The sequence below is a fragment of the Choloepus didactylus genome, chromosome 16 (assembly GCF_015220235.1).
Source record: "Choloepus didactylus isolate mChoDid1 chromosome 16, mChoDid1.pri, whole genome shotgun sequence".
Classification (NCBI taxonomy): Eukaryota; Metazoa; Chordata; class Mammalia; order Pilosa; family Megalonychidae; genus Choloepus; species Choloepus didactylus.
Window position 1 is genome coordinate 65,503,614 of NC_051322.1, and position 16,954 is coordinate 65,520,567.

The 16,954-nt window shown below is 37.5% G+C and overlaps 1 protein-coding gene across 11 annotated transcripts in view; it reads right to left on the bottom strand.

Annotated features, from left to right (window-relative positions):
- EPB41L3 (erythrocyte membrane protein band 4.1 like 3) overlaps nucleotides 1-16,954 on the bottom strand; it is a 179,427-nt gene that overhangs the window by 55,015 nt on the left and 107,458 nt on the right. For all 11 annotated transcript variants that reach the window (XM_037806294.1, XM_037806292.1, XM_037806301.1 and 8 more), the window contains 3 exons: nucleotides 7,033-7,137; nucleotides 5,678-5,720; nucleotides 374-449 (listed from right to left, as the gene is read on the bottom strand). In XM_037806294.1, coding sequence (XP_037662222.1) covers nucleotides 374-449; nucleotides 5,678-5,720; nucleotides 7,033-7,137 — 224 coding nt within the window. The remainder of the gene's footprint in view (nucleotides 1-373; nucleotides 450-5,677; nucleotides 5,721-7,032; nucleotides 7,138-16,954) is intronic.

Genomic DNA, 16,954 nt, shown 5'->3' on the forward strand with positions numbered 1-16,954 from the left:
ATAACCAAAGACCTATTTTTACTCTTAAGTTTCAAAGCCAGAGTCCTAAGAAATGCTGTATCATTTAAGGCTGAATCCCATCCAATTTGGCTGTGGTGGCGTGGTTTACAGTCTCCCAATTTGGTGTATTTTCCCACCAGGGTCAGGCAGAGGCAAGTATCAGTTTAGCATGAAAGATTCAACTGTGAACAGATATGATTTGGAAAATCCACTCATCAGATGTTTGCTCTCATTTGGTTGCCTTTTGTTTGCCATTTGAGTGTGGGTGACTGTATGACAACAGATGCAAGCATGCACGTTACCAGGGAATTTATAAGTGCAGCTCCCCAATGTGCCTGCCTGCCTGCCTTTCTCGGAGCCAACTTTCAAATACCTGGTGATATCTTCAGAGAGCTGGGCAGGGTCCGGTGGGTAAAATTTCACATTAAATGAAAAGTGCCAAGAACCACCTGCCGGAAAGGATGAAAACAAAATTCAGTAAAGCCTTAGAAAATCTCTTTCTACTTGTGATTTTAATTGATAACCAGAACTGCCTTAACTCCAAGCACTAACACCCAGGCAAATTCAAATTCTGATCATTAATGCCACTGGGGAAACTCGAAGTCTTCTTTAAATAAAATCCACAGATTTAGTGAAGATTTAATGAAATTGAAACCTCGTTTAATTTCTAATCCTCTCCCCAGTCAAGTCATTTACTGAAGCTTCTAACTAGTAAAGAAATTGACTAAATTTCTTCCCCTTTCAGGGAGAAGGCTAAGAATTTGATAGAAGGAAAAAAAAAATGAATGCTATGGATAATTCTCAGACAAGTCTGGGACTGACTGGATTTATTGCTATAAATTTCTGGATAGCTCACATACCAAAATTACAGATGTAATACCCGTTTTCTTTGCTGTCTCTGCTTTGCTATTACGGGTCAAATCCCACTATAACAAATGTCAAAGTATGATTCAAAATACTTTTTTTAATGGGAAAAGTTGGTTGTAGTGACTATTGCTTTGACAAGCATGCTGCTGAAAATTATTTTCTGAGGGAAATTTTTGATTCAATAGATGCTTGAATGTACTTATTGTGTATTACCAATTTCCACACCCCATTAGCCCATGACTCAGACTGACTCTTCTTACACTTTGCCATTCTTTACCCTGTGTCACCTACACCAGGCCTCTCCTGCAGAGAAAAGGGTCAACCAGATGTCAGCAATCTGTATTGCCTACATAATACTGACATTATGAGGCTTTACTAAGCTCCAGATTTTACTAATACTCTCTTTAATTACATATAGTTTTTCATTATAAACATAAAAAAACCACCCTTCCTTCCTTCCTACATTTAATCTCTACTTGATCACTCTTTGAACTTATATTCACTTTGTTCTTTGCTCCTGGCCTCTAAATGTAATAGTTCATTGAAGTCGAGGGATTTTTTCTCTTGAGCACTGTTTACAGGTGATTCCTCCACCAGCCAAGCACCCTGAGAGTGCCACAGCCTAGAGCATTCTTGGATTCTGAAGACTTAACACTTCCTCCATCGTTTCTCTAGCTTCTGCACCAGAAGCCTTGACCTTGTTCTCACCCCCACTGATGCTCTCCGTCCTCATTAAATGACATCTGTACTTTCCACCTCCCCATGACCCCTTCCACCCCCACTGACGCTCTCCATCCCCATTAAATGACATCTGTATTTTCCATCTCCTCATGACCCCTTCCCGAACGATCAGAAGAAAGGCACAGGAGTCAGAGCTTCCTAGCTTCTCTCTTTGCATTATTCTCTTGCATATGTGGCCAACACCAACTTCACAGGCTTCCTACTTGTCTGTTGTAAATGGCATATGCCCATTAATTAATTCTGCTTTATTCTTTGACAGTGCCATTTATATCAGACATAAAATTCCACCTGGCAGGGACGATACCGCAGATGTCTTATAGAAGACTTGCACAGGACCAGGTAATGTTGGATGCTTAATATCATTTTTAAACCATTCAGAAAACATTACTGCAACATGAGTTACAAGAATTATTAACCCACAAAAACATGCTAATTAAATATATTTCTAGTGAAATTTCCCCCACCATTCTTGAAATTTCAAGTCCATTATTTTACAAACAGCCTGATTTGGTCTTGTTTTCTTCCTATTGATTCCTATCGATTTCCTACTAAAATGGGGCTCTTCAATGCCTGCCCATGGTGAGGTTCATAATGAGAGCTGACTTCCCCCAAGTGAGTGGAATTAAGACTAACGTATTAATTATGGAAAATGGATTTATTGTGCTTTTATAATTTTTATCCACTTCAAAGTATGCCTTGAACCCAATGAATAGCTCACAATGTAATTAAATAATCTTACAATAAATTTAGGGTGAAAATTCTAAACTGGAAACTAATCAAGTAATCAAAGTTTCAGAAAGACATTTGAATGCAAAAATTCTCCTTCTGGGAAAGTGAGTTTCAAACCACAGTGGCCCCAAGACTCATGTGAGGTACTTAAAAGATGCTAATTCCTGGGACCCATGACCCAGAGATAGGGAAGATGGCCTAGGAAATTGTGGTTTTAATAAGCCCCTGCACCATGGTTCTAATGCAGGCAAACTTAATCTGTGCTTTGACAATCACTTTCCTAAGTCTGCACCAACTGTAAGGTTTTGCAGGGCATTATTTGTAAACAGTGGGAAGTTTAAGGAAACTGTATCTATATCTATAATCAAGGAAAAAAAATCAGTTAAATGAGGCATAAAAATAGAAATTAATCAGGGAGGCAGATAAAAGCTCAGATACTTAGCCCTGTAAAGAATTTAGAGAAGCCAATCAACTGGAAGGATGCACTTAGGCAACGAATGCGGCTACAACCCTGTATATGCTCAGATGAGGGCCCAGTTTAGAAACAGGAAATGAGAGCACTTGAACACATTAAAGTAGATATGTCTTTAATGCTGATATGGGATTTTAAATTACAAATTTATGATAAATAGAAACTTTTGAAACTGAAAAGTTCACTTTATAAAAGACTTCTGCTCTTAGTCTTGTATGCATGCTGAATTTAAAAATTTCTCTATATATCCATATCATGAAACTACTCTTTATAATAAAGTCACTATATCATAAATACACTATATTTATACCATAATATTTTAAGATTTGGCATGCAGAGAAGATGACTGAAATTAGAATTTCATCATAAGAATGGACTTTTCAGTTTCAGAAATTTCTATTTATCATAAATTTGTAATTCAAAATCCTATAATAGCTCATTCTCCATTCTCTTGAAGATCTGATTCTAGAGACCTATGCTGTACCAACAGAAGAAAATGGATGGACGCATCCTTTGATCATCTATATTTAGGAAGAGGAAATGATGGTAAAATAATTACATTATATATGATAATACTTCTCTGCTCTGGTAGAATGTAAATTTTGTGGAAAGGGGGCATTTTAGTAGATGGGAAGCAATAAAGAATAGAGTTGATAATATATTCTATCTTTATTTTTTAATTTTAATTTTCCTTGCCTCCTCCCTTATCTGCAGGACTGTCAATTAACTTTATTTACATTGCATAAAAATTGACTATGAGCATGATGGAAAGATCCTTTAAACATCATGTTGTGATCATTAGCTTAGAAAGGAAGGTAGGAGACAGGATACTTGAGAGGTTAAGGAAAAAAAATAACCTATTAACTCTAGAAAAGAAAATTAGACTGTTTATACAGGCTTTCTTATAACCGTATTATGACTTATCCTTGAAATTTTCATGTATCTTTAAAGAGCTTGGCAATTATTAATTAGCCAAGTACGAAACAACATTTCATTAATTAGACGAATACAGAGGACTTTTGCAGACATAATATTGATATATGTTCAGCACATCTGCTTTTCAATACCCCCATAAAACATCCTTAGAATATATTTATCATCTTAAATATTTTATTAGAACTCTCTGAAAAAACAAAATAGTAGTGTTTTCACTTATTGATCACAACTGTAGCTGTCCCTGGTTTCAATCCCAATTTATCTATGAAACTACTTCACTATCAAGTCTCTGGTTAGGAGAAACATAAAATTTTTCTTAAAATTTAGTAAAGATATTTTAATTGTACAAATAACCAGCAAACTAATATCTAGACGTATAACGATTTTTTTTCTTCTTTCTGAGATATTATCCAGTGGTAAACCATTTCAAACTACTCAATACTCATTTCTTTTCACTAGTACTTTGGGTATTTTGACATCTTAGGACTTTTCAACACAAGTACTAGAAGTATTTGCTGTCTCTTCATAGCAAACTGCTTAAAGGAGAATAATGTTCTTTTTAATACATTGGTCTTAAGTTTGTTCTTCAACAAGAATTAGTTCAGGAGAATTAACCTAGATGTTTTGATGAAAACATGAATTGCTTTTAAAAATTAACTTAATTTCAACTATAAAGATTATACATATTTGTGGTTAAAGTGGGAACTACAGAAAAGGGTAAAAGATAAAAAATAAAAAACTTCTCTTTCTCAATGCCCTCCCCTCTGCAGTGCCACTTCTGGAGGTAATTATTATTAATAATTTTCATGCCTTCTCCCAATTTTTCCATGTATCTATACATGTATAACTTATTAAAAAAATGTCATAGATACTATTTTGCAACTTGATTTTCACTAACATGAGCTAAGACTAATTTATTCTACCTCATTCTATTTAATAGCTGCCTGGTATTTCATGCTATGAATATTCCATGACTGATTTAACTATTTTCTTATAAATGGTCACTCAAGTTGCTTCCAGTTTTTTGCTGTTGCCAACAGTATTAGTGAATTTTCACTATAATACACACACAAACATTCTTCTCTTAGATACATGCTGAATGAATTTCTGTAAGTAAAATTAAGGTTGCAAGAGTAGGTACATTTGAAGTCTTAATAAATACTGACAAAATGTCCTCTTAACGGTTTGTACCAACTGTTAACTTCTACCAATTGGGTACATAGCTGCCAATACAGTGTATTAATTTAACTTTTAATTGATTAGTTTATTTACTTACTTTGTTTTATTTATGTGTTTATTATTTAAATTTTTAAAACCTTACTATTCTGCAGAGGTGAAAAATTATGCCTCATTTTAATTTGTATTTAATTGTTAGTAAGATATGGCAACTTGTCACATATATTCATTAGCTACATGTATTTCAATTGTTTGAGCTGCTCAGACTATTGTTTTGAATATTAGGAAGCAAACATTTCTTACCTCACCTTGAGACACCGAGAAAAGAGGTGGTCAGCGGACTGTAAACTTCAGTCTGACTTGCTATTCCATTTCTAAATGATCAAATGACTATTTCTTTTAAGCTACTTTTATATTTTGTGGCAGTTAGGGCTGATATAGCATTAATAATCAACTTTGGAACTTTTAAATGGCTAATGGCCAGTTGGAGCATCACTTGCTTAAATCACGTGTTTCACCTCTGAGTACACACAATAGGTCAAGGGTCATGTTCATTTTAGTTCCTGATCTGTGATTAATAAAAATGGGTACAGTCTGAGCTAAACCAACCTACCAAAGTTCAAGTTTGAGGTTTTAATTTGTCTGCCAAAAATCTTTATATTCACCTAGCCGCTTGGGTATGGGTTTACCAATTCAGACAACCCCACTCTCTAAATATCTTCACATTTCCATACAAAATAATTCAACAGAACTTACTTCGAACCTGTTTTTTTATTTCCTTAGCAGGGTCCAGCCAATTCTAAAAAGGAAACACATTCTGAATTTTAATCAGAGAAGAATAAAAATGACAATATTGATCAGTGCTAACATTCACTAAATACATAAGCATTCACTACACATATCTGAGAGAAGGTGGTTGTTGGGGGGCCTCTGGCCCATGGTCCCCACTGCCAGGCAGTGACCTAAGAAAGGAAATGAGAAAATGCGGGAGTGCACAATTCATCCCTGACAGAATTCTTTTACCTTTTACAACCATTGCCTCCAGGGATTCGAACTAGCACAGAAACAGAGGAAGAAAAACAAAACAAAACAAACAAAACGGAGAATTCTGTGTTCAAACAAGTCAGCCAGAATAAATTAAAGATACATTTAACTTGACACACTGACGTTTCAGCCTTTCAGTTCCATATCAGTGACTTTTCTGTGACTTCAGATTCTTAGGCACCCACCTGAAAACTTTCCGAACCAGAGAACACTTGTTTGAGATTTCTGATTTTCCTCATCAGAAAAACCGGATGTTTAACAGTGAAGTGAGACATGGAAAAACCTGATGTTTAGTAATGAATTTAGACACGGGCCAGTGAATTCAGCAGATGTTAAATAGGACTCATCTCACAATACCCAAACAAGTGATGTCTATGAACAAAATCTGTGACTTGGTTTCCACCACCTATACAATGGAAACAACTTCCTCTACTTTATTTTTCAGGTGTTCATGGGGATTAGTGGCATAAAGCCCTGAAGAGACTGCATTACTCAGGTGTAAGATTTCACAGAGGTCTCTCAGTAAACGCTGAGTGCCCGTGAAACACTTTAGACAAGGGTCAGGCCAACAAATGGCCCGTGTGACATTCTGATTCTCTAAGAATATGAAAGTATAACGAGGTGGATGAAAACTAGCACAGCAGTTCCCAAGAGTGAACTGCCCTGACAGCTGATATCACAAATGCATTATCTTCAGAGAAATTTTCAGGTGTGAACATGTTTTCCATGTAAGCATCAATGTACTTGATTTTCATCAGTTCAAATAATCCACTTAAATATATCTTTCCAGGAAAAGATAATATACAATTCTTCCTTAGAATCCTAAGTAACTCAAGCATGAAAAATAGAAGTGCTGATTTACTGTCTCCAGAATATTCCAGGTTAAAGGAGATTGTAAATGATTTCCTTCACGAGGGGATAAGGTGATTAATGGCACTCAGGGACTCAACGTAGTAAAAGTGGGAATGTGAGGGGAGGTGGAGAAAATGACTCATCTATTTCGTCTGAGTTCACTTTCAAGCAGAAAAGGCAGCTCAATCCGTAATATTTTGCACTGCATCTCTCACCTTTTGGTTTTCAGCATCTCGATACGTAAGTCCAAAGTAGTCTTTTTCTAGCAGGTTCAGGTGTTCACATACTTTATCAAACAGCACTTGACCTCTGGAGCGTTTCTATGGGAAATGAAACAGAAAAACAAATCAAGACACAGAAAAAGTTCTCTCAGTGGCCACAAATAAACTGAATAAATTAAAAATACTGTTTGCTATAACCTACAGTAAGTGGCCAACAAGTATGGTCGCCTTGCCCTCTTGTGTTTAGTAAAAAGCCTCAATCAAGAGGACCTAAACCTGCAAAAGCCCGATCCCTACAAATAAAAAATCACCAGTGCTACAGAATAAGTACAGGTGACTGGTAAACGGTTTCCAAATAGAAGAAGTTTGGTAAAATGATGATGCTTGGAAGCCTTAAGTATCTGGTCAAACATAAAACTCCTGACAGTGAGAGTATAAAGGACCAACAAAAGCTACGTTTCAGAATGCCCTAAGTCAATTCACCATACAGTAAAGACTCTCAGCCAAAGAATGACTATTCCTTTCTTAGGCAGATCCTCACTTAAAACTCCATTCCCATCCTTAGAAATTCTAGCTATGGATCACCTTCAAAGTCTATTAAACTAAGTTTATTAGTTTACTTTTTTTTTTTTAATTTGCTATTTTATCTTACAGTGTTCAAATTTCTCTTAATTTCTTTTAGAGCAAATCCTTCTTAGCAAACAACAAAATCTTCATTAAGTTTAAGAAATTCTGTAGTTATCATACATAAATAAAACATTCTAGATAAGTGTGCCATGTTTTTTACTAAAAAGCAGTCATCTGGGGAAAGAAAAAAGGTAGTCATCTGGGAAAAATATCCACCAGCTTAATTACTGCAATGTATTTATAGGTCTGAATTATGTGCCTCTAGTCGGATAATCAATTTTCATTAGGACTCTCTGATTAAGATGGCTTTCAGTGACATGAAACTGATCACAATGATCATGTTTTCACTTAATTCTTCCACAGTCTTTAAACACAGCCTTGTAGTCTGAGATGGGTTAACTGGCAACAGTTAAGCAAAACTACTTTTTATTTGTGTGGCACTAACATTTTACATCTAATACACTAAGCATATCTGTCTTAATGTAATAACAATGAAGAATATGAAAACTGATCAACTATGTCCATGCCAAAATAATAAGCATTCAAAATACCTGCATGTGGTATGTACTACCACTGTGTAACCATTAATTATATTGAAAGTAAATTAGTCCTCTCAAGCATAACTATTTAGTAAAAAAGTAAATTTATGATAGAAAAGTAAAGCCTAAATTGGAGTCCGTTAAACAATCAATGAGGTATTTGAAAAAGTAATTCACTAGAGTATGAAAATATACGACATGTTAGCAAAACTACACAATAACATTGCTCATTGGATAGGAAAAATGGTACGAAAATGAAATGGCTGCTTGCAGGTTTGCATCTTTTATTTATAATTAAAAGCATATTATTTCTGAATAATGCTGGACAAATTACAGTTTTCATTGTTTCTTCTGATGCTTACACCTGGTATTGGCTTCGGTTTACAGGTAGGAACACAGAGGGTCTCAGAAGTCAGATGTGAGTGGCAGTGTTATTTAATGATTAAGAGCAGTGGCTTTAGATTCACATAAACCTGGATTTGAATCTTCAGTATGTCCCTTGCAGTTATGTGAAGCTCTGTTTTTCCCTCTGTAAAATGGGTATGAAACTACCTACTACTTTGGAATGGTTGACATTAAAATAAAATAATACATCCAAACTTAATCCCATGGGAACACAACAAGCATTCCATAAATGTCAGCTCTTATTATAGCCCATGTGGCTGACAAAGGGCAGAGCACCTAAAGTAGAACTTATGCATCGTCTCTCTTGGAGCACGTATGAACTCCCAGGGGCCCTAGAGCAGCTTTAGTATTAAAATACGCTTTTTTCCTCTTTCTTTAGATGTTGCCACTTGCTTAACTAGGTAATTGCTTAGCTAGACCATATTATCTACACACACACACACACACACACACCACACAATTAACACATTAGTATCTGGTGAAGTACTCAATGAGTAAACACAACACAAAACAGATACAAAACCTTTTCTCTACAGGCTTCTCTTGATCCTGTTTTTCCAACAGACCACAAGCAGCCCTTCTATGAAGTAAGTCTCTCTGAATATGTAGTAAATTCCTTGGTCACTGGTTCAATTAGGTGTCTTCTGGCTGCTGTGTGCCTCCCATTTTCCTAACAGGTGGCACAGAGAGCTAACTGGCTCCTCACTTATTGGCTTCTCACAATTCAATTTTTACTAATATATTCTTACTGAGTATTTTAAACATGTTTTGAGCACTACAAAAAGTTTCTAAGAAAATGACATAGTGGTCCCATTCTTCGTAATGGGGATTTTTTTTTTTTCTTTGTCCCAAGAATGGAGACCAGTTGTCTGGCATCTCCTGTAGACTGTGATATGGAAGTGCTGAAATTCCTATCCCCTATCAGCACAGCCACTAGCTGGGTGACTTTGGAAGTCTTTTAGGTTATTCAGGACTCCGCTTTCTCACCCTTGATTGAGAACGCAAGACTCTGTGGATCAAGGCGATTATGGACTTGAGGCTGTAACTGGGTCCCCCTTTGCTTCTGACCAGCGGTCCTCTGGCACTCTTTCTCTCATGTCCCAGTGGGCTTTAGCACCCCTCTTTACAGAGTGATGGGAAAGAAGCTGCCAAGTGATGGAGTTAGCACATGACACGAAGCCCATTTTTCTAACCCAGGAATGGATCCTCTTGGAGATCTCTCCGAATTCTGGAAAATTCTTGATTCTTCTAACTCAGATGACTTTTTTCCAGCACTTTATTCAATTTTTCAAGTCAATTATTTTTACTTGCTGACATCCACATGTTCCCTTAGGTAATAAAATTTAATGTATAACCAAAGCTCAACAATTCAACTGGAAATTATGGAGAAATTATGTTAAATATTATGGTTCCAAAGACATTATCTTCATTAAGTGATCAAATCTAGGTATGATTAACTATCACCATTGAGTCAAGAATTGAACAGGAAAAAAACAGTATGACTGAGATTTTCTAACCTAATGGATAATTTACCTAACCAGAGAAGACTAACGTTTTTAGTCTTGTTGTTTGCTGTGAGTTGTTTCTGACTAAAAGCCATTCATAGTCCCATATACCATCCACTATTAACCCTTGAACATCTAGAAAAGACTTTTTAGAGAAACAAATCCACGGTGGACTGCTCTCTCAAAATTTCCACTGGCAAATATGTATTTCTGTTTCTGCTAGATTACATGGGGATATTATAACCCAACATCTGAAAGAACTTAAATGTGTAATGAATGGTGAATACCCAAGTAATTTAAAAAATTTTTGCCCTTAGCTATTTGAAATTTTTCTTTACTTTAATTTTTTAATTTTCCAAATTAACTCAGGAAATTGTTGAGTGTCGGGAGAAGTGTGTCAAGAGAGAAGCACTGACTAAAAACAAGTAACATCCTATTTTTAAATTGTTAGTAAAATAACTTAGTGAATACTTAAAGAGGTTAACAATGTTAAACTCCAAATGATTTTATTTTTATCATTAATATATAAAAATTATTTTTTCATTAAAAGTAAGCATTTTAGAAAAATTAGACCTTTAGTCACAAAAAGGCTGCCATCTACCTCCATCCCACATACACATACCTTGAGTCTAAAGGGCCTGAGGGCTAAGCCAATATGATCTGGTAATCTGGTAATGACTACGGGGAAAGATCAAAGTGATTTCTCATGAGCAACCCTGCACAACAAGGCAATCTGCACTAGAAACAACTGAAATGATGTATTAGCTAACGTTTGGAGGATTTCAATTTCTCACTAAATTCAAGAGGATAAGTTCACTGTCACCACTCAAATACAGCACATAAAATAAACTTTTCTGCAGCGTTAATGAAATTTCCCAGAAGTTAAGGGTCTTTTAAGAAAATTTTTACAATAATTTTTGCAAAATGCTGCTTCTCAATGTGTGGCTCACCACCCAGCATCCCTGGGGAACTTGCTAGAAATGAAAATTCTCAGGCCCCATCCCAGATACTGAACCAGAACCTCTGGGGGCAGGACCTCCAGGTGATGGCGATGTGCACTCAAAGTCAAGAACCTCGCTGTACAACAATCACGTATCTTTAGGGTTGATAAAACTTATTAAAATTGTTATTTTTACTTGTCAACCTAGAGGAGCAATTTTTAAATATTTCAATAACTTTTTTTGCATGAGAAATTTCAAAAAGTAGAAAGGATAGTATAAAGAAACCTCATACACTCATCACCCAATTTCAGTAAATGCCATCTCAAGGTCACAACCCTATTTCTTGTTTCCCATACAGTTCTATTCTACTCCTCCTCTCCATGGTTATCTTGAAGCATCTGAGATAGCAAATAATTTTATTTATATATATTTGAGTATGTAACTCTAAAACTCCAGGATGCTACTCTTCATAAAAATGTAATCTCAATACATTCAGCACATTCTAAACAAAATTAACAATAATTCATTAATATCATCAAATATCTGGTCATTAATTTCCCCAATTGTTTCAAAGTTGTTTTTCTTTTTTTTTTTTTGTTTGATAAATCCATCCACTGCAATTGGCTGACACATCTCTTAGTTGCAAGTTCTCCATTTACATTGTTTTTCTTCCTTTAAATTAATTTGTCAAAGAAACCAGGTCATGTGTTGAGTCTGGATATTGTCTGCATCACCTTGGTGTCATTTAACTTGTTCCTCCTGTCCCCTGTATTTCCTGTACATTGGTAGTTAAGTCAAGAAGCTTGATCAGATTCTGGTTCATTTTTTTCCATAGACGATGCTATGCATTTTCTTTAGGAGGCACAAAGTAATTCCTCACCTTTTTTTGCAGTATTAATAATCACTGATGATCATTACCTACATCCATTAATTTGCAGTTGCAAAATGGTGATATTCTAATTGCAATCTTTCCTTCTTCATTTATTATCTAGAATGTCTATAAAGAGATACTTCTAATTGTAATCATTCCTTCATTTATTAACTAGAATATGTTTATAAAGAGAGATCCCTCTGTCAGATTATTTGTTTACTCAACGGTACCATCTGATTACAAAAGGCAGGAAAAATGCTTGCTTCTTTCCCTTAATCCACTTTTGCAGTAATGAGTTGGCTCCCTAGCATCAACTGAAAGTCAAAATTAGATTTTTTGTTTTATACCATCACTATGAACTCATGGATTTAAATAGGTTTGACATGCTTCAATCCCGTACAGGTATTTCCCACATTTATGCTCTAAGTGTCCCAGTAGGGACCCCTTGCCAAGGGCTAATCTTCCACTCTCAGACACTGGCACTGAGGCCCACAAATCTCCGTGTGTAAGGAGCTCCTTCCTTATTTCTTCCACGGGGAGCCCTGCTCTCCCAAGCAACCAAAGGCCAAGAGTCACCTCAACTCCTTCCCCCACATTCCCTTGTAGCCAAGTAGGGCCAATTCTACTTTGGCAGTCATCGTTAGACATTTTTGTCCCCATGCTACCTCCCCTAGATCAGGCCCTTGTTACATCTTCCCTTCAAAGAGATTCTCCAACTGTGTTCTCATCTACCCTAATCAGAACAGCCAGATTGTAGGAGGGGACACTTCATTCCCCTGTTGGATGCCTCCCTGTCTATGAATGGGGCTGGGCACATTCACCACGGCACTGAAGGCTCATGGAGAATGAGGCCTTGACTCCTGCAGTCTGACACCCACCCCAGCTGCAACTCCTGGACCCTTGCACTGAGGCAACCAGAACCACTCCTGGTCTTGCCCAGGTGGCCATATGTGCCTGGAAAGCTCCACTCCAACCTCAAGTCCCTCTCATCCTTCAAGACACTGCCAGTGACCCTGCTTTAAGGCATTTCCTCTCCTCCAAGCCAAATGGGATTTCTTCTCCTTTGATCATCACAGCACTTCATGGCACCCCAAGGCACTTACCACATCCTGCCTTCAATCTACAGCCATCTCTGTCCAGACAGCAGGAGCGCTGCCGCATTGCCTACATTTTATCTTGCATAGATAGAGCCTCAAATTTAGTCAAATTCCATAAATTCTTCTCACCAGCATATCACAACCAATGTCACAGAAGCAGTATTTTTAAACAGGTTTTCAACTGTGGATTCCTGGGGGCTTTAAAAAAATGCCAATGCCCTGGCCCTGCTTCAGGTCAGTTAATCAATTTCCGGAATTGGGCCCAAGGCACTTATTTGCAGGCATGGGTGAAACACATACTTTAAGTTACATTATGGTTGTGGTGGTTTGAAATTCTATGTACCCCCAAAAAACATGTTCTTAAATCTAATCCATTCCTGTGGGTGTGAACCCATCCTAAGAAGGACCTCTCCATGAGGCTCCTTCAGTTACGGTGTGGCCCAGCCCAATCAGCATGGGTCTTAACCGGATTACTGGAGTCCTTTATAAACAGAATGAATTCAGACAGGAGACAGAGAAAGCCACAGAGGAAGCAGCCAGGAGCTAAAATCAAGAGAACTAGGAAGAGAAGGGAAAGACCAGGAGACTCCACCATGGGCCTTGCCATGAGATAAACTAAGACCAAGGATCACTGGCAGCCCCAGAATGCCACAGTCTTCAGGGAGAGAACTCGCCTCGATGATGCCTTGATTTGGACTTTCTTTTAACCCCCAAACCATAAGCTAACAAATTTCCATTATTTAAGCCAAGCTATTGCATGGCATGTGCTCGAGCAGCCTAGGAAATGAAAACAACATTTATAAACTTTAAATAATTTAAATAGGACTACAGCAATTTCACTTTTGTGAAGAAATTTGTAACTTTTTCAGCGGTAGTTTACGTGCAATCCAGTTTCTTTTAGCCCTCTTGGTAAGCGCTCTCAGTTATATTGTGAAACATTCATTGACATACACATTCATACTTAAAATCTTAATACATCCTTTCCAACAAACTTTCTTGAGAAATAGAAGTTCTCAAGAAATGATAAACCAGTGACATCTTGAAATAAAATGGTACAAATGAGAAATGATAATCCACCAAAAGCTGAAAAAAAAAAAAGGCCTAACTTGCATTTAAAGCTATGAAGAAAACATATGAAATAGAAATGTTTTAAAATTTGTTGAGTTTTTTTTTTGAGAGGGGTGGGAATGTATTTCCCCTTTGTATAGCTAAAATATAGACTCGTATTCAAGATCCTGCCACATTACTAATAAATGATGCCAGGTAGGCTAATAAACGTAGTTTCTTCTTTTCTATAGACAGAAGCATTGACTTCTTTCCTAGCAGATTACCAAGAGGACTGGGAGTAAAAACTCCCACCTCAGACCCAGGGAAAGACCAAATGAGAGCCACATGGACCCCAGCTGAAGTGAGACCTACACTTGTCCACACATTCTCAAAAACCAGTTCATTCCCAAGAAATCACTTCTTAAATTGATGCTAAAGAAAATGAGTGCAAAAGCAGGAAATGCAGATTGTACTACATCTCAGCACAAGACTACAGAAGATTTGCTGTTATTGTTTTTCTTCAGTCTCACAAAGTGATGAATCAGCCTGGGTGAACCTCTCTTTGGGTAAAAGCTTTTTTAGAAGCTGAAATTACAGAAATTTGTGAAGTCAAATATAATTTTCTAGTCTTAGAAAATGGGTTACGGTTCTTATCTCTCAGTGGCTGCACAATCATGAAGAAAATTAGAAAGAGCAAGTGGTTTTGCCTGAGAGCTGGAACTAATCAGCAGGTGCTACTTCTTAGGAAAGGGACAGGGTTTTAGTTTCCTGGATGCTAAGACAGACACCATACAGTGGGTTGGCCTAATAACAGGCATTTGTTGGCTCACAATTTCATAGGCTAGAAGGCTTGCTTCCTCCTGGGGTTGATACCTTCTGGCTGGACAGCTGTTTTTGGGGCTCCTGGCTTGTCCATCACATGACAATGCACAGGGTGGTGGCTTCTTTCTCTTCTGGGTTGTGTTGACAACCAGCTTTTGGCTGCTCACTATGGCTTCTATCTCTGTGTCCAGTTTCCTTTGTGTCTAAGGACATCAGCCATACTGGATTCAGCTTGGGCACACCTTAACTGAAACCATCTTCAAACCTATTTACAAATAGGTTCACACCCGCAGGAACAGGGGTTGGGATCTGAACATGCTTTTTGAGGGGAAAATGACTCAATCCCTGTTCCGGTATGCTAATGCTGCCTTTATGCAAAATACCAGAAACGGGTTGGCTTTTACAAAGGGGGTTTATTTGGTTACAAGTTTACAGTCCTGAGGCCATAAAAGTGCCCAAACAAGACAAGATGATACCTTCACTGAAAAAAAGGCCAATGGCATCTGGAACACCTCTGTCAGCTGGTAAGGCATGTGGCCAGCATCTGCTGTTCCTTTGCTCCAAGGTTGCATTTCAAAATGGCTTTCTCCAAAATGTCTCTGGGTCTCTCTCAGCTTCTTCAGCTCCAGTGCATCTAAATGTCAGGCTCCTCTCTTAGCTTCTCTCGAGCAAACTCTGGGCTAGCATCTCCAAGTGCCAGTATCAGTGTCAGCTCTTCGCTTCTCTCCAAAATGTCCCTCTAAGCTGCTCTGAGCTCCTTCAGTTTGTGAGCTCTTTTATAGGACTCCAGTGATTAAACTAAGACCCACCTATCCATATCTCCATGGAAATATTTTAATCGAACGTTTTGCCCACAGTTGATTCATATCTCTATGGAAACAGTCAAAAGATTCCAACCTAATCAACACTAATATGTCTGCTCCTACAAGACTGCATTAAAGAATATGGCTTTTTGGGGGACATAATTATATCCAAACTGGACAATCCCCAATAGAGAGGGAAAAAGACCAAATCCGATTCAGGCTGTGTATATACAACCACAAAGGCTCCTCAGAGTTTATGTATGCATTTCTTTAAACTGTACCATGTTTAAAAAAGAAAAGACAAAAAAAAAAAAAAATAGAACTCTTGTTATATTGGCTTAGGCTTAAACAGCTTCTGTTAACACAAGAACATATTCTAGAGTTATGATCCTGAAAACTTTCAGGAAAACTGATACTTTTGCACCCTTATTTCAGTTATTTTCAAATTTGAGGGAGTATCAACAGTCTAAATACTTTATTCTATCACATTTCTCCTTCAAATAGACCACTGGTTTTCTTTTGGAACTTACATTCTTACATGTATTACAGAAATTGTGACCTTGTGTTTCTGCTCCGAGGACAGGAAACTGCTCATTCTTTTTAGTGTCCTAGATATAGTGTCCTTAGCACAGCAAACATCAACTTAGGCTTCATCAGCACAACTGGCATAAATTCAAAGAAGGAATTTCTCCTCACATAATCTTGGGTTAATCTTGAAGCAAAATGCCATCTTATATTATGCTTCCTTCCCTAATTGCATTTTCCTTATTCAGTACTCTTCCATTTGCCTCATTTCTGAAGGTCAATCAGTGTGCCAGTTTGAATGTATTATGTACCCCAAATGCCATTATCTTTGATGTAATCTTGTGTGGGCAGACCTATCAGTGTTAATTAGATTGTAATTCTTTGAGTGTTTCCATGGAGATGTGCCCCACCCAACTGTGGGTGATAACTCTGATGAGATATTTCCATGGAGGTGTGGCCCCACCCATTCAGGGTGGGCCTTGATCAATGGAGCTATATAAATGAGCTGACAAACAGAAGTAACTCAGTGCAGCTGTGAGCGACGTTTTGAAGAGGAGCTACAGCCAAGAGGGACACTTGGAAGAAAGCACAGGAGCTGCAGATGAGAGTTTGAAGACAGCCGTTGAATGCAGACTCTCGCTCCAGAGAAGCTAAGCGAGGAAAAACGCCCCAAGTGCAACTGAGAGTGACATTCTGATGAGGAGCCGTGACCTAGAGAGGAACGTCCTGGGAGA